Source organism: Vulpes vulpes, chromosome 16 (genome assembly GCF_048418805.1).
Source record: "Vulpes vulpes isolate BD-2025 chromosome 16, VulVul3, whole genome shotgun sequence".
NCBI lineage: Eukaryota > Metazoa > Chordata > Mammalia > Carnivora > Canidae > Vulpes > Vulpes vulpes.
The window spans coordinates 7612990-7635381 of record NC_132795.1 but is presented as its reverse complement, the minus strand read 5'-3'; the positions used below and the strand labels follow the sequence as shown (position 1 = coordinate 7635381).

Here is a 22392-nt window from a genome sequence, read left to right as displayed (position 1 = left end):
GGTTAAAGGCAGGCGCCAAACCGCTGCGCCACCCAGGGATCCCAGAGCATCTGATTTTTTAAGGCTGTAGTGAGAGGTAGCAGCATGATCCGGGGACCCCACTCTAGGTCTCTGAGCCACAGCGACAGAATGGGGGTAAATATCACTCCCATCTAATGAACAGCTACTGTGTGCCTAGAACTTTAATACAGCATGTCCACCACTTAGGGTAAGTGTTCAAACTGAGTATTTTACCGCTGTTTTATAAACAATGAAATCAAGGCCCAGGGAGATGAAGTAACTTGCCCAAGATCACCCAGCTGGGAAGAGCCCAAATTGGGATTTAAATTCATGTCTTTCATGGCTTCAAAGCCTGTGTTCTTCCCATCGTTCAGCAAGAGAACAAGAACGGGTCTGCTACTGGCCAAGTGGACTCAAGCCAGGACACTGATCACTATGATTACTAGGATAAGAATCACACTATTTGTTATTACAGAATCTGAAAAGGAGGTTGGATGGGGTGGAGAGGGTCTCAGGGGAACATCCATATCCCCCTCGCTTGGCATTTTTAATTTGAATACAGACATACACACATATGTGCACATGTACACACACACACACACACACACAAATATACCTTCTATCTTGTGTACACCAGGTACCAAAGATAACTCTATTAGTCCGGAATGAACATGTGCCAGCAAGGAGAGTAAAGGATAAATAAATTTTGAGCTCCTACTATATGCAGAGTCATATGCTAGCCACTAGGGTGGCTTTAAGAGGCTTCTTTTGGAGAAATTGACGTTGATTGACTTCAACCGCGACCGAAGTGACCTTTCCGTAAAGAAGGAAACGAATTGGATCTATCTACTTCAACATCTCTGAGCGGGACCCCTGAAGAAATGGTCTTGAGGGCGATGAACTGCGTCCAAGACTGGGGCCCATGTGTCCCCCTTCCCCCTTGAGGGCTTGAATTGTGGAGTTTGATAGAGCCTATATCTGCAGATCTTCTTTTTTGCTGACAGTTTGCATCTACCTGGAACTCAAATTGTCACTAAGTCAATTTTGCCTATTTTGTTCCGAGGCAGTCAGTCCCACGTGCACCCCCTTTTTTACTTTTAACATACGCAGAGGGAGGTATCAAATGTGTACTCTATGTAATACACACATGGACTCTATCTTACATATGACACATCTCAGAAGGGGGATGGTGTGCAGCTCAGGCCACACAGTATTCACTTGCCAGCTCCTTTACATCCGGGCTCACTTCCAACTTGGCTTCCTTCCCAGCAAACAAGAAGCAGCTCGCTCATTCCCACACTCCTTCGAGTAGCCCCTCCCCCCTCCCCTCCCCCTCCCCCAACTCACAGGCCACAGCTGGGCTTCTCCAACACACCAGCTGGAAAAGAAGAGGGCGGTGGTTGAGAGGAGAGAGAGAGAGAGAGAGAGAGAGAATCCCAGTATCTGGCCTTTCTCCTCCCAGGCTCTTTAGAAATCCATATTTTACTCCTGCCCTATCAGCCTTATTAAGTACTTTTCTATATAGGGGGCTCAGCTAAGCTAGAAGCCACACCCAATAAGTTACCAACACCTCGCAAGCAGATGCAGGCTGGCAAGTGAGGAAGGACGACTGCAAAATGAATACCGTGTAGAGGATCCACAGACAATTGAGGTGAGAATCGCTCCATAATTGTCAAGACACCAGGTGCCTCTCTTCCTCCAGTCCTTAATTCTGTCTGTGAAACTGAGACAGGTGCACGCGATGCTTTTATTCCTGTGCATGGATGTGCATGTGAAAGATGGATAGTTAAATCTGGAAAGCAGCCAGGGGCCTGATGGTGGAGGTTGAGCATCCTTACATCAACCTCCCAACAAAGAACGAGAGCACTGGTGAGAACTCTGGGTGGGGAAAGGGTCCTTGGAGCTTTCAGTGTAAACAAGACTAGGACTGACAAAGTAGAAATGGGAAACCCCAGATTGGGGAAATGACAATATCCGCTCACGACTCTGGGTGGGGGGCAGGGATGGGTAACTGGGTTTCCCCTTTTCTGGGATGGTTCTGCATCCTTAGTCCACGATGGCATCTGTTGCCTCTGGTTCATGGCATGCTGCTTTCCTACTGCGGTTGTGCCTGCTGTAAACGCGCGATTGCCAACAACTTAGGAATTCTGTGAACGCAGGACAGACTATTCTTTGTGATTTCTGCTGAAGACACACTTGTACGGGCCATGGATTGCATACACTGGGATTAGATACTGGGATGAGATGGCCCCTCGAATTGAAAAGGGATGCAAGTTCATCTCTTTTCGCTTGGATGAAAAAAATGTCTCTGGGCCTTCAAGCATCCTCATTGTAATGAACCCCAACTTTCAAGCTCAGAAAGGATCTTGAGGATCACTAGTTCCAATCACCCATTTGAGCCCCCTTTCTAAGGCAGCCTATACTCTCTTGGGACAGCTTTGATAGAAAGTTCTTTCTAATATCAAAACCAAAAGGGACTTCCCTAAAGATTTCATTATTGGCCAAGGCACTGCCCTTTGTGATTCCACAGAACAGGTGTGCCCCTTCTGCACAGCTCACTTTCAGCAGTTGATGCCAGCAAGTACTTTTTAATAAAGATTTTATTTATTTATTCACGAGAGACACAGAGAGAGGCAGAGACATAGGTAGAGGGAGATCAAGCCCCCATGTGGGGATCCCAGTGTGGGATTCAATCGCAAAACCCTGGGATCACACCCTGAGCCAAAGGCAGACGATCAACCACTGAGCCACCCAGGCCTCCCTAGCAAATATTTTTCTTCTTTATAGTCTCCTCTCCCCAATCCCCCTACCTGTGGAGCTGCCCACTGGATGAGCTCTAAAGGATCATTCATTTAACAAAAAATTAAGAATATGAAACACATGCCAGGCAACAGATTGAGAGCTGATGACCCAATGTTGAACAAACACTCAACTTGGGGAGCTTATAGTCCCTTTGCAGTGCCTCCCTCAGATCCAGGCAAGAAGATCCCTCACCATAGAAGGTCCCACTCTGGCCCTTCTTCAGCTATGTCCTTCCCATAGGAAATCTGTGAGGTCAAGGAGCTATGTCCCTTTTCTAGAACATGCCCTGATTCCCTGGGACCCCAGAATTCTTTTGTATTCAGACATGAGCCTGCTCTTAGAACATTCAAGATTTCTCTTCCTCAAGTTCAAAGGAAGAAGGGCAAAGGCACAGCTGTTTAGGGGTGGTATGGACAGAACCTGAGAAAGCCAGCTAGAGTGTCAATGCACAAAGTCCCAACCTGGTGCCAGATGTAGCCAGATTGGAAAGAGAATCAAAGTGGTCCCTGTAGATCAAGGGCCGGATACCCCCGTTTGGCTAGCGTAGAATTCTAAGGAATCCAATAATTCCAAATTCAAACCTGTCTCCCAAGTTGTTTTGACATTTTGTTTGCCAGGGTAGGAAGATAAAATTTATTTTACTTAACAGTTCATTGGCTGGACTTATTACTTTTAAATATTTTGGCTTATGGCATGTGTGCCTCTATCTATACTCTTCCTCTAGAGTCCATAAGTGTTAGGGATGGGTCCATTCTTCATGGAGGCTGATATTAACTAAATGATCATACACACATACACAAATGTAAAATTGGACCATAGTACTAAGAAGATGAATACACAGTGTGAGTCTCTCCTAAAATGCTCTACTTGATCATTCCCAGGACTCTCGTTGCATGTTGGGATCTCCAGGTTCCCCTGAGCGCTACAAAGCTCTTCCCTTACTCTCTCAGGACCCCAAACAATGACTACACTATTTCACACTACGCTTGCCCCTTCTGAACACGGAGCTCCATGGAAGTGAACCCCAGGAAGAATAAGGGAGGCAGGCCAACCTGTTAATCTCTTCCAGACTCATTTCCTCTTTTCCGTTAGGTCCAAAAAAGGTGCCTCTCTGCAACCCCCCCCCCACTGCCACCATGCATCTCATCCTTGTTGCACCTCTATGTGCTCCACCGCTGACCCTGACTAGGAGATGGTTTCACCTCTTTGTCAAGTTATCCACGTGTCTCACAGCTCTTCTGTTTCCAGCTGTCTAAACTCCCAGGCCAACATCTATTGCTTTTCACTTGGTCTTCAGCAGCAACAGAGAAACCTTCTCTGACTAATTGGGGGAAAGGTAGCACATTCCCCCCGACCTGTCTCTCTGAAATGGCACCCTACACACTAGCTGCTTTTAAGCACACATTTTTTTTTCTTGTATCCGATATTACTAGAATTCACCTGCAACCCACTGTCTGTGTGTTCTTGATCTCCATCAGCTTCTCTGATGTCTGGGTTAGATTGGGAAACTCCTGGAGGGCAGGGCCACATCAGCCCTGTGTCTCCAGACCCTGCTCGGCAGAGCAGCAGGTATAGGTAGGCACTTACTTAATAAAGACTTTTGATGATGGAAACAGAGGAGCAGCGCTCTGAGCCTAGAGGATTGTGAGTGCACAAGAGGCAATCTGCTACCACCACCAGACCACTGTCACAGCAGTCCTGCCAGGGACTAGACTGGGAGCTGGGGCACACTGTTCCTTTTAAATGAGGCAGGAGGAGCACTGTCTTGCCTCTGAGATAGTAACAGCAAGACACTGTGACAGCATGGCTCTAACCATGTTGGCTGATCTGATGCTCAGAATGACCATCAGTTGGGGCCTATCATTATTATCCCTTCTTGCAAAGGAAGAACATGAAGCACAGAGAAGCTGTGCCACTTGTCCAGGCCTCAAACTGGGGCCATCTGGCTTCAGAGATCTCAGCTTACCCACCACGGTCCGTCGAAGAGAACCAGTGCATCTTCAGCCAGAAAGAGAGAGAGAGAAGAGCTGCCAGCTGGGCTCTTGTTCTACACTTCCACGGATCCTTGACCCCTGTCCAGCCTGAATGAATGGCTGAGAGGAGGGGAGTGGCTACTCAGTCAGCTTTCCAGCATGGAGCCAAGTTGGCTCTCAAAGCATTTATTCACACACCATCCGTCTGCCTCCTCCTGTCTTCTCTTCTGTTTCTCAAACACACTAAGCTCGTTCACACTTAGGTCTTTGAACCTGCTATTTCCTCCACCTGGAATGCTTTTCCCCCAGGCCTGCATATCAGTGGGTCCTTCTCATCGCAGAGGGGCCAGCTCAGATGGCACATTCTTGGGAAGGCTGTCCCTGATCACTCTTTCTAATGTAGCTGCATCTTTCCCAAACCCTCCCTTTCATTCTGGTCTGACTCATTATCCTGCTTGACTTTCATCAGGGTACTCAACACCATATGAAATCGCTCTATTTGTCTAGTAGTCTACTGGTACGTTTCTGCATCTCTACTAGAATGTCAGCTTCAGGAGTGCAGAGGCCTCACTTGTTCACTCCTGGATATTCAGTGCCTGGAACAGCATCCGACACACTGTAGGTGCCTAATAAACATTTTTAAAGTAAATGCATGCATGAATGAATGAGTGTAAAGTCCACCATAGGCACATGCGAAAACTGGAATTAGTTGGACCCTCCCAGTTGCCCCTTATCCTATACAAGCTCTTGTCAGGAAGAGATCAAATCTTCATTTGGGGCAGTCTTTTAGCCCCTGGAGCAGCAGGCAAATGACTAGGGAGCTGTTTGGTTCCTTTGTTTGGGCAAAGAAAAGTCCAAGACATTCAGCTACTGAGATTGCAGACTGCCCTCCCTTCAGAGCCACATGTGCACAATTGCTGGAGCGCTTACTCCCTGAAGAGAAAATAAAATACTGACATCTCAGGTCTTCACTTTCTATTTGTATTTCTGTCTCTCTCTTCTTACTCTGGAGGGTTTTCCCCATCTCCCCTTTGTTGCCCTTCCTCACTGAAATCCTGTGAAGAAAATTATGTTAAAAAATGGGAAAATATGTTCACATCGAACACATGCTACTCTTATTACTACTATAGCACAATCTCATTAAAAATCTCCAGGCTTCTGCACGAATAATGCAACCCCCGCAAATATAGTCATCATATGCAGGAAGTGCTCGACCCAGTCCAGTCTTAATGCCAACACGATGCCCCTGTTCCTTCCACATAATACTAGAGCCCATTCCTTTTATTGGTGTTAGCTCTTTTTATTCAGTGCTTTATTTAAGACACACCTTTCATTAAAAGAATGAACAAGAAAGGAAGGCTCCTAACCTCTGCCCAGATGCTGAATCACGTGCAGGCATTTCACAATATTCCTAATGATCCCTTTCTTCTTCTTCTTCTTTTCAACAAAATACTGCTTTTCCATTCCAAAATACCTGCCATTATATTTTAATCCCTTTCAAGATGTTTTCAGGCTCATTATCTTCTGAATTCTCCCAACACACTTACAAGGAAAAAAGGAGGACAGAAAAAGGTGCCTCTAAATCACAGAAGTTGCAAAAGGGGCCCAGAGGCATAAACCGATTTGAAGTTCACACAGTGAAATACCATCCAGAACAGGCTCCAAGTCCTGCTGTTTTCTAGAGACAAGGGTGTTTTTGCCAGAAGCCACAGTCCCAGCAGCCCCTGTGACATGCAGACCTAAGCCAACCCATATGGGAGAAAACAGCTTAAGAAGTTCAGAAGCTAGCTAATTCTTTATTTTAGAAAAGATTAGTCTCCCTACCAGGGCAAAATGCTGACCAGGAGCGCCCCAAAGTGAGGCCTCACTCTTGCTCTCAGCCAAGCCACTCCACCTTGTGCCCACCAATGGAAGTGGAGAGAACAGCTGGAAGGACAATGAGCAGGCAGGTGCCCTGGACCTCCTCACCTAACAAGAGTCCTCACCTCGGGGAGGACTTCATTTGAGACTTCAGTAACCTTAGTCACAAGAAGGAGGAACCCAGCCCTTAGTCCCTCAGAATCATCTATTCACACTGAGATCTATGTCACCTCCTCTCATAATGCCCAGGCTGTGACCCGAGTCATCATCTGTCCCTGAAGTACATTGCTCGTTCAGAGCAGAGATAAAATGAATGAAAATGTCAGCTATGCTTGTCTCTTGCAGAGCAAAGCCTCAGCAAGAGCCAGAGCCCCTCGGGATCACCGGCATGGCATCCTACTGCTCTGCCGCTTGTTCAAGAAGCACCCAGAAGTCTTCCCTCCACTTCTGGGAAGTTACTGAAAAGGTGGCTGATGCAACCACAGAACTCTGACCGAGGTGCAATCTAATGTTCTTTCTCCAGCATCACTAACTCAGATTTTCAGGTGAGTCTTTTCTATCTGGGATTCTGTGGGAAGTGTTGCCATAATTCATGACTCTAGGAGAATGTCCACATGCTGTCTCCAGCCTCTAGCAGACACTAGATTGGAAGTGGAGCTGGAAGTGGTGGGGTGAGGCTATCTGCAAAAATCTGAATGAACAGAGAGGGAGGACCTTCAGACTTAGGAAGACTGGTCCATGATTGTAGTTGGCATCCCCCATCCTGGATGGGGAGAGTTTCGGGGATATTCTAAGTTGCTTCAGGCCTGAGAAGGGGAGTAGATATGACAAGATTCCCTACTTCCTTCTCCATATCCTTTAAACCCATTCTCAACCTGCTTATGTATTTGTTTTCCTAGGAAAAACCTGAGTCGGTCAAGAAGTGTCTTAGCAAACTGTAGAGGCTTCTTGGACCTAGAATCTCTTCCCATTTCTTCCTCACTGACTAAAACATACTGCTGAGGATGTCAGTGTTAATTGGGAAGGGGGTAGCTCGACGTGAAATAATAAGGTCAGGCTTGCTGTGTAGGGAAAGAGGAGACGGTCTCTGCACATTTTCCTCTGAAGAGGGAAGAAGTTTGAATCGGGGACTGAAAATGGGCAGGGAGAAATGTCAGTGACAACAAATCAGATAAAAAGATATCTTTGGCCACCGAGTTCCTTCATTTTATCACTTTCGACTTCTGAATCTTCTATTCTGAGGATACTCATGGAATTTCTGGATGGACTTGAGGACGCTAGCATTGGGAAGAAAATGCAAAAGCTGGGGGTACCACTGAGCCACCAAACAGGCTCTACCAGGAACCAGACACCTTTCGGGCAAACTTAACCACCAGAAACATCAAGGAGGAGCCCTTTAAATGTATATTCCTCACACCAGAGACAGCACAACGGTTCCCCAGGGCGAGCAGGCGAGTAGTAATCTGCCAGACCTGGAGACACCATAAGGCAGCGGGAAAAGGGAAAAAGGGTCTCACCTGTTCCGGCCCCTGGAAGCAGATGCGGCATAGTGGGGTCCTCATGCCACTGTCCAGGCTGCTGCCCAGTGAGTAGCAATCCTCAGCCTTCCCCTTACAGAAGTCATCTGAGGAGGCACTGCTGAGCAGCGAGGTGGGTGGCTCTGTGGCTGGGCCACCCCAGTCATCTTCCACAGAAGAAGGTGGCAAAGGTGGTGCAGGTGGCAGAGGAGTGGTCTCCCTGCCCACCCCTTCTCGAGGGCCCCTCCAGCCTGCCCACCCCCCGGCACCCAGAGCCGGAAGGGTGTTGTTGTTGGCGGCCAAACTGGGGGGCTGGGGGTCGCCGTGCATGGGCAGGGGCGCTGGAGGGGGGCGCCGCAGTAGGAAAACCTTCAGGTCATTGAAGAGCATGCGGCAGCGGCACTTGAGGAGACCCTGGTGGCGCAACATCTGGGGAGCCGGGGCACACAATCCACAGCGGTACCAGGCACAGCAGCAACAGCAGCAGCACCACCACCACCAGAGCAGCCCACTCAGGGGCATCAGCATGTGCCCAGTGGAAGCAGAGAGCCCAGGAGGGGCAGCTGGAGTCTTTTCAGAGGAAGATAGTAGAATGGTTTTGAGGGGGGTCCACAGCAAAGCTGTGTTGTGGGGGGGGGGGAATCTGCTTTCTCACTGGCTCCCCTTACACCCCCTCAGAGTAGCAAATCAGTTGCCCCCAAGACTGAGAACTGTGAGTCACTGGCTCTGAACTCTCCCTGGAAAGCCCGACGACAACACAACAACAACAAAGGTTTTCTTGCCTCCCCCTTACCCCCCCACCAACCTTAGCTTTGCTCAGGGTGTCTCCTTGTTGCCTTTGACTTGGGCACACTGGTCGGAGGAGGGAATTAAAAAAAAAAAATGTGGAGGGAGGTGCTGTTGGGGCCTTGAGATCAAGATCGAGTTGTCAGAAAGTTTCCCAGGAGAAGATTTTTGGGTTCTTCTCAAATTCCTAGGCAGTGGAAAATCTCTTGTGTTTTGTATAAAAGGGTGGGGAAGATTGTAAGTCGAATTTGGAGTGGACTGAGCTTGGCTTAGGGCAAAACAGCTCCGTAAAAAATTGGGTACTGCATGTGCAGAGAGAAAAGAGAGTTTTCCTCAGGTAGCAGGAGATGGGTTGTGGTGGTGGTGGTGGTGGGGGGGGGCGGGGGTTACAGTGGGGAGGAGAGGAGGTTGGGAGAAGTTTTAATTCTCCTGGGCAGAAAACTGGGGCAATTAATCCCCAGAAGCACCAGAGTTGCTTTTAAGAGAGCAGTTGGATGGGGGAGGGAGGATTGCAGGTGAAATTGGGCGAGGGGCTTGTGCTTTGCCTCTGCAGCCAAAAGGCTGCACAGAAGAGGAAAAAGCCAATTAGGGGAATAGAAGTAGGAAAATAACGGGCTGGGAGGGGGATAGAAAGGGAGGGGAAGAGGGGAAGATCCTTTAACCCTTGAAGAGCCGCTTCCTTCCTGAGCATTAAGATCCTGGCGAGAGGAAGGGTGTGTGTGCAGGGGCCGGGAGGCAGAGGGGGTAGAGAAGGGGCGTGTGGGGAGAGGAGGGAGAGGAGAGGCGGGTTACATGGTCTCGGCCCCCGGCCCACCCCTGCGGCAGTCGGCAGATCCGCGGCCCCTTCGCCGTGGCTCCATCAAAGGTCCCTCGGGGCGAGGGGCAAAGGCCGGGGGAAGGGCAGATGCGGGCGGGTGAGCGGCCTCGCCTTCTCCTCCGCTCCTGGGCCCTGGTCGCCCTCCTGCTGCTGCTCCGGGTCCGCCCGCGCCCGCCGATGCTGCTGTGGCGGCGGCAGCGGCTGCTGCTCGGCGTCCCGGTGTCCCCGGGGCGGGGGCTGCTCCGGCTCGTCCTCCGGCTGCTGCTCGCCGTCCGGCGCGGCCGCGACTCCCGGCTTCATGATCCTCCTCCTCCTCCTCCTCCTTCCCTGGGGGCAGGCTCTGAGCCCCCGCGCCCGGGCCGCGCTGCCATGCAACCAGAGGCGAGGCAGGCGTAGGGTGGGGGCGGCCGGGGAGGGGGGGGCAATGAAAAAAAATGAAATAAAACTAGTGGAAGAGGAATGATGATTCGGTTCTCAGATAATCAGGGAAGAGTGCTTCTGTTCTGCAGGGGTGCGGGTGCGGGAGGAGGGCGGCTGCGGGTCCTCGCCGCAGCTCTGCGCCCGCTCCCCCCACCAGGGGCGGCCTGGTCGGCTCTCTGCACCCCCCACGCCCCTCCCTCCTCTCCGCTGCCTCCGGCTGGTTGGGCTCGGCTGTTGCTACCTCCCCGCAGATGCAACGAGGTAAGGCTTGTTTGCGGTGCCAGTTGCAGGTGGGGAGGGGGACGAGCGGTGTGGCCGAGGTGGGAGACAGCCAGCACCTGGCTCCGGCTGGGTCCTCGCGGCTCCCCAACGCCGAGTATATAAATCTGTGTCTGATAAAAGGCGAGAGGAAGCAAATCAGCTCCCAGGCTGCTGCCAGGTGTTGTCTCGTCTTCCGCCGTTGCTCAGCACCCGCCGCCGCGATGCTGCCCCCCTGGCTCGGGTCCCAAAGGGGTGGTGCTGGAAGGGAGGTGGCGGGGCGCTGAGCTGACCGTCCGAGGGGGGGAAACAAGGTTCTTGCAGCGGAGAAGGCGCTCGGCTACCTCCGCCGCCGCCGCCGCCGCGGCCGCCGCCGCTGCATTCAGCACCCCGGGCCGGTGGACAGCTCCCACCCAGACCCCGCGCGTCACGCAAGTAGGGGCCTGACGCAGACGCCGCGGAGGGATGGAGGAGGGAAGGGGGCCAAGAGGGAAAGAGGAGAGGGAGAGGGAGAGGGAGAGAGGGAGAGGGAGAGGGAGAGGGAGAGGAGGGAGAGGAGGAGAACCGCCCGCCCGAGGGAAGGGGATGGGGAGGGACCAAGAGAAAGGGAGGAAGGAGGCTAGGGAGGGATTTAGGGAGGAAGGGAGGGGGGAGCGAGAAAGAGAGAAAGGCAAGTGGGGTGGAAGGGAGCAATTCAGGGTACATTTCCCCCCAGCCGGAAAGTATCCGTGCGGATAGTAAAGGTCGCAGAATTTCTTTCCACTGTGCACTACCACCAGCCCTCTCAACGCGCACACCCAGAGCCTTCTACATCTCAGCCAGAGTCCATTTTCCTGCTCATAAGCATTTTAAGCAGATATGAATCTGCAGGCTCTGGAAAAGATAAAGTTTTGTGATTCTCTCACTGACGCTGGGACTCGGTGGAGACTAAGTCCCTCGTGACTAAGAACTCAGCGGGGGCGGGGGGGGGGGGGATGCTTCCAAGAGGGAGGGGGATGCCAGCACCATTTTTGCCAGTTTCATCCAGAATATAAGCTCCAAAGGGCAGGACTGTTTTGTTTGTTTGTTTGTTTGTTTTTGTTGTTTTGGTCGATTTTAATCCTAGGTGCCCAGGTCAGTAGGTGGCACATCATACGTGCTCAATACATATTTGTTGAGTGGAATATGGCCACCATCACCATCGCCAAAGTCATCATTACTCCAAGCTATAGACTTCTTCCAACTGTGAATCGTAAGAACCCAGAGCAATATTACAGCCCCGTCCTAACCTATAGCTCCAGCCCTCCCGCCCTCCAAGCCTTTCACAGAGCTGCTGACAAGAGGTAATTTGAAATGGATTTTAATTTCTTCTTTCTGTTTCTGACTCATCTCACTCTACCTCATCCTTCTCAAGGAGTTTCTGGAGAGTAGAAAGGTGTCCCCAAATGTGAAAAGCAAAATAAAGAAAACTTAAAGTGGTCTATACAAATACTTAGTACTTACAGCTGTAGACTTTGGTCATTTAAAACTTAAGCTTACTTTCTTGCATTTCTTCATAACCTCTCTCCCCCTCCAATGCATACACACCTCCAGGGTCATAGACTTGGGCAAACTATCCCAATGAATCATCTACACAGCTGTGGTAATGCCTTTAGAAATATTGGAGCCATAGACAGAAAAGCATGCAAAATCTCTGCACCAAAATATCACTGGCATGAAGTTCAGCCCTATGAATCATAAGAAAACTACCCCTTTGCTGCCATCTCCTTGAACGATTTATTCCTACAAGCTCTAAGGAGCAAGGACCTAAGTCTGGGTCTTGATTAAGCCAGGGTAGCTGCTTGTATGAATCACGCCTTGGCACCCACCATGGATGCTGACACCTGGCCCAAGGTAAGTGGTTGGAAGAGGATACTACAAAAATAACTACAAAATAATATGTGTATTACTGATATCAGCACACCCACTCTGCTGCAAAAGAGAATTTCTTTGTTGCGAAAATCCATCTGCTCTCAAAGAAAATTCTCTGTGCACCACATCACCCTATGCCTGACTCTGACATTGTGCAAATTACACTCTGTAACAATGATCTCATCATATATTCATCTCCCTCTATAAGACACACAGCTCCTTGAAGGCAAGGACCAGTATTTACGTTTGTATCATTAGCATATAGCACAGCACCTAAAGCCTAGTGGGTGATCAAGAAAATGAATGCTGAATGGAAAAACGGCCTCTTTGTTTCAGTGAAGCTACCCTATTTCTCCCCTACAACCTAAACACATTCATGAGCGTGCTCTCATATATAACTGAATATCTGCTTTAACTAAAGTTGAACTTCAGTGTCTTGTAAAATACTACTTATAAAATACTAGTTTCAAGTGTGTCATGCAAGTGATTTGGGGCAGGAGATAGAAGAGCCATATGAAACCTATACTCAGAGTTAGGGGAAGTAGTGATATCCATAAGACTGTCTTTCCCAACCCTTCCATGGAAAGGAAAAAGATTTCTAGAAACAGAAAGCTGCTAAGGACAGGGAGCAACAATGGGCTGTCTTCAGAAAGACTGGAAGGCTTCAGGACTCTGTTTTGAATATAATCCTGAAAAGCACCTCACTGAGTTAGAGTCTCCTTATGCTGTTGATGAAACAATGGTTTTGAGCCTCACGCGTAAAAGCCACAGCAAAGAAAATGTTAGATCAATGGGTCTCCATTCAAGTATTCAAAAAATATTTTACTGAACACCAATCACAGGCAAGGCATTGTGTTGGAGGATGGCAACACAAAAATGGATTGGTTGGAATTGCATCCTCAAGGGTCTAAAACTATAAATATGTACATAATCATAATACAAGGTACAAAATAATGAATGCTACAAAGGTATAAAAAGTTTGGGGAATGTTTAAAATAAGGAGGTAACTATGTTTATGGCTTGGCAGCAATTGGGGATGGTGAGGAGAAGCGGAGACACCAGAGCTCCAAGAAAGCCTTTTTCAAAAAGTGACATACAAACTGGGTTAAGATATGTAGAATTCAGAGGAGGGGATGCTGAATATTTTAGTTCTTCCATTTGACTGGAGTAGTAGGTGCTTGAAATTAAGTAGCTGGAAGTCAAGTCTGAAAGGTAGGCTGGAGCCAGACCACAGAAGGCCCTGAATGCCAAACTGGGAGAAGATTTACTCATTGACCAGTTACTTGTTTTAATGGTTTTAAAGATTTGGAGCTGAAGGTGAAGGGCAGTAATAAACTTTATCTCTGAGCAGGTTAATTAACTGGATGGGATTTCATTGCTAACAGGTGAAAACCAATCAATATTTTTCATTTCATGCCAGAAAGTTCTCAGCTCCTTAATAGATTTATTCTTTTAAACAAGGTTGTTTTTCAGATATATTTCATTAAATACAGAGATGCTGGGATCATGTGAATTAGAAGGGTAGAAGAATGAGAGGCTCCAAGTAATAGTCTTCAGGAATAAATATTAGGAGATGAAGATTTCAGAAAAGACTTATTATGGTGGCCATTGCATTTGCTTCTCCAATTAGGGGAGTCCTAAAGTGATCCCATGCTAACTGCTGTTGTTTCTTCTTTATCTAGACAGACAGTACTCAGGATAGAAGACATTTTACAGAGGCTAGGGGTGGGGGTGGGGGTGGGAGGTGGGGGAAGAGGTCCAGAAAGAGCAGGTGGCTCTGTGCCCAAGATCTCACGGTAAAGTAATTGTCAGACAAGGGCTAAAACTTCTACATCTTCTGATCCTCAGTACAGTTTGCTTTCCACTCAATCAGTCGAATCTCTTCAAATGTATAGTTGCTCAAGAATAATTGCAGAATTACAGTTATGGAAATTATTAATAGCTACCATGTACTAAGCCACACACCTTCTTCATACATACTAGAAACACTGTGCATTTATTAAATATAGAAATTCTTAGGTGCCACCTAAGTCTACTGAATAAGAATTTCTTCGGGAGAAACTGAGAATATGCATTTTAACAAATGCCTTACCCAAGTGATTTATTTATTTTCAAAACTCATTAGGTAGTAGGTTTTCCCCACATTTTTGGGGTAAGAAAACTGAGGCTCAGAGAAACTAAGTCTAAGATGTTGCATTTGGTGAACACCAAACCTGTGATTCTAACACCAAAGCTGATAGACCTCTCTCACCATAAAGTCTATGCTCTTCTTTAAGACACAACAATGCCTTTTAAATTATTTTTTCATGTCACATAGAATCCCCACACAGTTATTATCTGTCTGCCATATTGTGTCCCATGCTCAAAAGTCAGGCTAAGGCAGTAGAAGGTGGCTTCTAAAAGGGTTCGCAATGGGGACGCCTAGGTGGCTCAGTGGTTGAGCGTCTGCCTTTGGCTCAGGGCGTGATCCCAGGATCCAGGATAGAGTCCCACATCGGGGTCCTTGCATGGAGGCTGCTTCTCTCTCTGCCTAGGTCTCTGCCTCTCCCTCTCTCTCTTTCTGTGTCTCCTATGAGTAAATAAATAAATAAAATCTTTTTAAAAAATAAAAAATAAAATAAAAGCTTTCACAATGATCCCCATCTCTTGGTAGTCAAGCCCTTGTGTAATCCTCTCCTTTTGTGGGCTGGACCTAGTGACTTGCTTCTAGTAAATAGAATACAGCAAAAGTGATGGCATATCACTTCAGAGATCAGCTTAAAAGAGACTGACTTTCAGCTTGCTTTCATTTTCTCTCCAGCTCTTCTCACTTGCCTACTCTGATGGAAACCAGCTCCCATGTTGTGAGCTGTGCTATGGAGAAGCCTATGTGGCAGGGAACTGAGGATAGCCTCCAGCCAACAACCAGCAAGGGACCAAGGCCCTTAGTCCAACAGCTCATGAGGAACCAAATCTGGCCAACAACGATATGAGTGAGCTTGGAAACGAATCCTTCCCCAGTTGAGCCTTGAGATGACTATAGCTCTGGCCAACATTTTGGCTACAGCCTCATGAAAGAAGCTGAGCCAGAAGACACAGCTTAGCTGTGCTTGAATTCCTGACCTACGTAAACTATGAGATAAACGTAGTTGTTTTAAGCCCTCTGTACCTTATCACAGCCCCCACCCCAACACACATACAGAAACATCTACCTCTTAACCAGAGTCCATTTCTCAGAATGTAAGGAAGTCCATGAGTATTTGAGTAGATATCCATCTGTAAACCTTGGAAGAAATAAAATTTTGGGAATCTTCACTGAACCTGAAGACTTGGGAGACTAAGCCCCTCATGAAAAGGAAATGTTTCAGACAGGAAGAGAGATGCTAGCTAGCATCATTTTCTTCCATTTCCTCTTCTAGAATTTAAGCTCTGTGGGACAGAGATTTTTTTTTCTTTTGGGGGGGGGCATTTCATTCCCATATGCCTATGTCAGAGACAGTACATAGTAGGTGCTCAATACTTACTTGTTCAATGGATTGTGACCATCATTACCATCAACAAAGTGAAAATTCCAAGCCATAGACCTCTTTCAATAGTGGATCACAAGAATCTAGAGCAATTATTACAGCCTCATCTTAACCAATAGCCCAGGCTCCTCCTTATCTAAGCCTTTCACTGAGCCACTGGTAAGTGGTCATTTGAAATGGATTTCAATTTTCTCTTCTTATTTTTTTTTAATATTGTATCTATTTATTTGACAGACAGAGCACAAGCGCACAAGCAGGGGGAATGGCAGGCAGAGGGAGAGGGAGAAGAAGGCTCTCCAAGGAGCAGTGAGATCAATGTGGGACTTGATCCCAGGACCCTGGGATAATGACCTGAGACAATGGCAGACACTTAACTGACTGAGCCACCCAGGAGCCCTTAATTTTCTCTTCTATTTCTGCCCCTGACTCGGGTCACCCTAGCCCATCCTTCTCAAAGAGTTTCTACTGAACAAAAAGGTGTGCCAGGTGTGAGAAACACACTAAGTTTGGGGGTAATTTCTTACACAGCAATTGATAACACATATATAGGGGCTCTGAGAACATCAGTCATTGTGCCCATGTTTTCTGTGCCCCAAGGCACTCTACTCAACCTCACATGAGAGTTTGATAATTCACAAGACAATGAAAGTATAAATGTGCCAATTCACCAGGAAAAAGTAAAAGTATTTTGTATGCTTAATTGGTGGAGTGAACTTGAGACCTAAGAGAGCTCCTCGAAGCCTAAGTATGCCTCTAAGATGACCTGTGGTGCTTATCGAAAGTGCAGATTTCCCAGTAGACTCTTATCTCCAGAGATTCTGATTTCTTTGTCTATTATAGACTTGGGATATGTATTTTCCACTAGTTCCTTGGGCAATTGCAAAACAGGTAGTACTTGAGTTCCACTGTGGAGAAGCTGGTTTAGAAGATAAAGCTCAAAGTCAGACTTCCACCCTCCAGTTACCAGCTGCTACAAGGGCAGGATAGCCAGGATAGCCACTCCGCTGCTAGGAGTTGATATTCTTCTCCAGACATGAGTGAGGAAAGAGCAAGCTCCAAATAAATATCAAAAAGAGGCAACATAATTATATGGAAAAGGTGCTAATCAGAGATTTGTGCGTTCACCACTGGAGTCCTGGATCATTCTCAGTGACAGAGATACAATAGGGAGCAAGATAGAAGGCCTTGCTCTCACAAAGTTCACATCCTAGTGTGGAAAACAGAGACATAGGCAGGTAATTAGTTAATTTCATATGGTGATAAGTCCTAGAAAGACACTAAACAGGTGATGGGGCTACTAAGTAGCTCAGTCCCTTAAGCAACCAACTTGATCTTAGGGTCATGAGTTCAAGCCCCATGTTGGACTCCACATGGACATGGGGCCTACTTAATAATAATAATAATAATAACAACAATAATAATAATAGAAGCTAAACAGGACAATGTGATAGGGAATGACCCACTAGCCTGTGTGTAGACTGGAGGGAAATAGATGCTGAGGGCAAGGAAGGTTTCCTGAATTTAGACCTAAGGCAGGAAGAGCTAATGCTATGAAGATCTGAAGGCAGTGTTCCAGTTAGAGAAGGAGCAGGCACAGAGCTTGAGGCAGGAATGATGCAGCTTGTTAGGGGAACAGCGAGAAGGCCAAAGTAACGGGAGACTAAGGAATGAGAAGAGATGATGGAAGATGAAACCAGAGAGGAGGACAAGAGTTAAATCATGTAGAGACCATAATAATGGTGAGAGAGATTGCATTTAATTCTAAGTGAACTGTGAGGCCACTGAAGGATTTTGAGTAATAGATTTCTATTTTTAAAAGGTCACTCTGGTTGTCCAATAGGGAAAGAACTAGAGGTCGACCATTTCTTGAATATTTACAAGATGCCAGACCCTGTGCCAAGCATTTTGTATGCCTTATCTCATTTAATCTGCATCATAAAATTTATGGGTTAGAAATTACCATCTTTCTCATTTTATAGAAGAGGACACTGAATGCTCAGAGAATTAAGCAACTTGCCCAAGATCAAACAGCTGGTAAGTGACTAGGTCATTAATACCAGTGGCCATCAGTATTTTGGATTCTCTTCCCCTTCCTGGATACATGGAAAACTGTATTTCCCACCTCCCTTTGCAAGTGGGGAGGGTGAGAAATGCATAGTGAGTAGTGTTCTCAATGGGTTGTAATTTTAAGTGACGAGTCACTTCTGGGCTGACACATTTCAGAGCTGGCATGTGATCTTCAATCCTGATTCCTCTGCCTCTGCAGTCATGGTAGCATGTGTTGAGATGGGATGCCATAGGATTAAAGCAGCCTACACTGCTGAGCACTGCATGAAGGCAGCTGCCCTGCAGAGTCACTCAGACCTGCACTGACTTGGTGGGAAGGCAAAATAAACTTTTATTGTGTTAAGAAACTGGAAATATGGTGCTATTTGTTACTGCAGCATAACCTAACCATTCCAAGAATGGAAACAGACTCTTGGGTTATATAAACAGCTTGGCCACTAATCAACTGTGCGATTTCAGAGATGGGTTGTACTCTGGGTCTCAGTTTTCCAGTCAGTAAAACGTTAGCTCGGGATCAGAAGAGTGATGTGGTTCATTTCAGCTTTGCCATTCAGTGAAATACACTGCAGTAGCCTGAATTTGAGCCAAGCTCTTATACGTTAGTGGAAAATAAGTCTCTGGTTTCCCTCTCACCACATGCCATGGTCACTTGATACCAGCTCAGCACTTCCTCTTCCTCTCTAAGCCTCCTGACTGGTGCCTGAAACCACCTGCATGGTCTCCTTTCCCTGCCACATCCTCAGCTCAGAGCCATCTGCTGGGGTTTACAGTTTGAGGATGCTCCTGGAGGGGAGTGACTGGCCAGCCTGCTCCATATCATCACAGCCCTCTTGCTCACCTCCTGTACCAATAACTGTTCAGGCTTCTCCAAGCTCTGTTTCTGGGAAGGCAAATTGTATTATTAAATATTCAAAAAGCCTGCAATGAGACAGTGGACATGGAAAGCAGAATCTGCTTCTCAGTTGTGCTGAGAGGGCAGTTACCTGCCCAGAGTCATCTTTGGACAAAGAAGGAAGTGGTCTCAGCTGAAGATTCCCCAAGCTCCCCTGGATGTGCCTTTGATGTGTCCACCCCACATCTGGCCCCAGAACGTGAAGGCTTTTGTCCTTTGTGGGGACCAAGCCCTTCACCAACCAACCCTCTGTGGGAACATATTGTCTTATTCCACTGACCTGTGGCTATGCATGGAATCATAGGCTTCTGAGATGTACACATACAAATGTAATCCTAAACAGAAATATAATCTGCACTTACACCACTAACCCCCCACCCAGTTCACACATGTACAATGATCCCCACACCCCGCAAACTTTAACCATGTGCATATAACCCATTTTAACAGAGAACTCACTTAATGCAACATGGCTTTAAAAAAGAGCCTATTTTAAATGGCTTGCGTGCACATGTAGATCGATAGCCAGACAGATAGAAATATTGATTTTTAGATACATACATAGCAATAATAAAACCTCGAATTTATATACCCTCCTTCTCCTGGGGAATTCACAGGATATGTTGTCTCCCCTATGTGGAGAGCACAAAAGTTTATCTGTGCGTGAGATGTGAAACAGAATTAGTATAAACTGGGGAAAGCCCCTTAGTATTCTGATTTATGCCACCTTACACCTCCTACATCCCGAGTGTCTGGATTCATGTATCCTCCAAAATAGGGAAGACCTGAGCTCTGTAAATTATACCAAGAAGATGCATGTAATGTCACCCAGGTGCATGCTGTATCACTATATTCTAAACAATATTACCTGGAAATTTTTAAATTGTACCTTTACTTCTTGCAATATTTATCATTGCTAAACTTTTCAGATTAGATATAGCTACGAGTATAGAGAGCCGTTGTATGAGTATTTAATTGTGTAAAAATCTGTTAAGCTATCCATGTAAGATTTGTGTGCTTTATTGTGTATAAGTAAATACCTCAGTATAAGAAAGTAAGAAAACACAAATTTAGGGATCCCTGGGTGGCTCAGCAGTTTAGCACCTGCCTTCGGCCCAGGGCGTGATCCAGAGTCCCAGGATCCAGTCCCACATCAGGCTCCCTGCATGGAGCCTGGTTCTCCCTCTGCCTGTGTCTCTGCCCGTCTTTCTCTGTGTGTCTCTCATGAATAAATAAATAAAATCTTAAAAAGAAAAAAAGAAAAAACCCACAAATTTGCCTCTTGAAGTCCAGGATGCTTTCTCATAAACCGGAGTCAGGATAATAAAGGGTACTTAGTGTATGGGTGTGTCTCAGAATTCTGTTAGTGCCGATAAGGTGGGACACTGAGTCCTGAATTTGGTAGTTCCTGGTCATGTGACCCTGGCCACCTTACTTAACCCTTCTGTGACTATTTCCTCACCTCTACACAAAATAAAACCAACCTTGCAGCATGATATAAACATTAAATAAGAACATTAATGTAAAACACTTGACATGGTGTCTGGCACATAGCAAACTCTCAGTAACAGTTGGCTACTCCCATTATGATTGTAGTGACCCCAAATTCCTTGTGCTGATATAGGCCAAGGCCCCTCAATGTGTAGCACTCTTTATATGCTGCAACTTCTGCCCCACCCCCCCCACACAAGCATGAGCAAAACCGAAAAGGTTTATATATAATCAGAAACCTAACCAGTGAATTTATTGTCCTGGTTGTCCAACCCTATCCATAATAGCCAAATGAATATATTTTGGGTTTTCAAATTTCCAGCTCGGCATCATGTTTTCTAATATTCTTAGCAAACACTACAATCTCTTCCCATCACCAATTCCCTTACATTAACATGCTGGCACACCTCTGCTCTGCTTTTCTAGTCTTGAGACTCTACCTCATGGTCCTGTCACCCAGAAATTCCCCTTTGTATACACCACAGCAGTCATCTGCCCCAGAAAAAAGAGCCCAGACAACATTCTCTTCCAATTCACTTATGTGGGTAACATGCATGTGAGCAGTGTGTGTGTATAGAATGAACAAAGCATGGGCGTTGTAGTAAGAAAGGCCTGGATGCTGCTCCTAGGCATGACTCTCAGGGCAATTCATTTGACGTCTCTGAGCCTTAGTTTTCTTATCTAGAAAATGAGACCATGGATTCTCTACCTTAGAAGGTGTAACGGGAGTGGGCAGGAGCACACTTATCAAGTAAGTGCCAAGCACAGTGCCTCGCATTAACACTACAGACCAGAAACATAGATTACTGCTAATTAGGAGGGGGCTTGCTGCAGATTCCTTGCTTAGGAGACAGTTTGCAGTTCTGTTGGGCAGGATAACTTTTTATCAGCTAAAATAAGATTGCATGCCTCCTTGAAAATTATCTTCTCTGAGCATTTTCATTGAAAGTTGGTCCTAGCTAGGACTGGCAAGATTTGTGCAATTCACACGTACTTGTGAAATTCAAGCACATTATCTCTTACTGACAAACCATAATGACTGTAATAAACAGGGAAGCCTCTGTTCTAATAAACAAGTAATTATAGTTGACAATAAATGTGTAAACATGATGCTAATTAGCAAATCCTCTCATAGTTGTTCCCAGTTTGGGGATCCATATACACATGCTTGGGAATATGGGGAAGACTGGGTGGTCCATGTTCTCACCATAGGTATAGGAATATGTGGGCAATTGGTGCCACCTTCCTTGTCAACCCTTTCCCCACCCCCACCCACCCCCCCACAGTAGAATTATCTTCTTCAGTGGAGAAAACAAGGTCATTTTAGCATCTTGGTTTCCAATGTAATCCCCTTAAACTCAGGTTTCCTAGTAACCTTGAGGGACTGTGATTTATTACACAAAGTGCCTTTAGATATGGGGACCCTGGCATCATTACCTGGGTTCTTTCCAAAACAAAGACATGGCCTGTCAATCTTGGGATTTCGGAATGGCAGGCAAAAGAAGGCTGAAAGAAGAAGCCAGCCGAGATTAATAAACAGTCTTAAACCAACAAATTGTCTTTATTGAGCCAAGAAGGAGAAAAGCAACACAGGGAGACAGTGACAGGAATGGAGGTTCTATCCTGCTTGCAGGCAGAAGGGCTATAGCTTGGAGCTTCTCTTCCAAAGCAGACAGCATTCCCATTTATGCTTCCCTAGAGATGGGCTGCAAAATTATTTCCAATGAGGAGCAGCCACAATTAATTCCCTGGCCATGTGTAAAAATGCCAGAGGCCCTAGTTATAAACATTTTTCCAAGGAATCCTTTTATTTTCTCTATTATTTTTTTTATTGATATAATGACCAAAGGAAAGACAGGCATGATTTTCTACTAATATCTTTCCTGCCTCTTTTATTCCTATACTAAGAGGGCTCATGAGTATCACATTCCTTTCTTATGTCTCCTTTCTCTCTCCTTTCCAGAGTGACAACTTCTTCTTTTTTTTTTTTAAGATTTTATTTATTTATTTATTCATGATGGACACACAGAGAGGCAGAGCTATAGGCAGAGGGAGAAGCAGGATCCTCACAGGGAGCCCGATGCGGGACTTGATCTCTGGACCAGGATCAGGC

The 22392-nt window shown here is 46.6% G+C and overlaps 1 protein-coding gene and 1 long non-coding RNA gene across 2 annotated transcripts in view; one reads left to right on the top strand and one right to left on the bottom strand.

The window, feature by feature from the left end:
• Positions 1-9026, bottom strand: part of MARCHF4 (membrane associated ring-CH-type finger 4) — a 108864-nt gene extending 99838 nt beyond the window's left edge. Inside the window, exon 1 of the mRNA XM_026002195.2 lies at positions 8153-9026. Coding sequence (XP_025857980.2) covers positions 8153-8680 — 528 coding nt within the window. The 5' untranslated portion in view covers positions 8681-9026. The remainder of the gene's footprint in view (positions 1-8152) is intronic.
• Positions 9027-10174: 1148 nt separating this feature from the next.
• Positions 10175-19792, top strand: LOC112922576 (uncharacterized). The gene is made up of 3 exons (XR_011997865.1): positions 10175-10436; positions 11539-11755; positions 15124-19792. It is a non-coding gene; the product is annotated as an uncharacterized lncRNA (long non-coding RNA).
• Positions 19793-22392: the final 2600 nt, after the last annotated feature.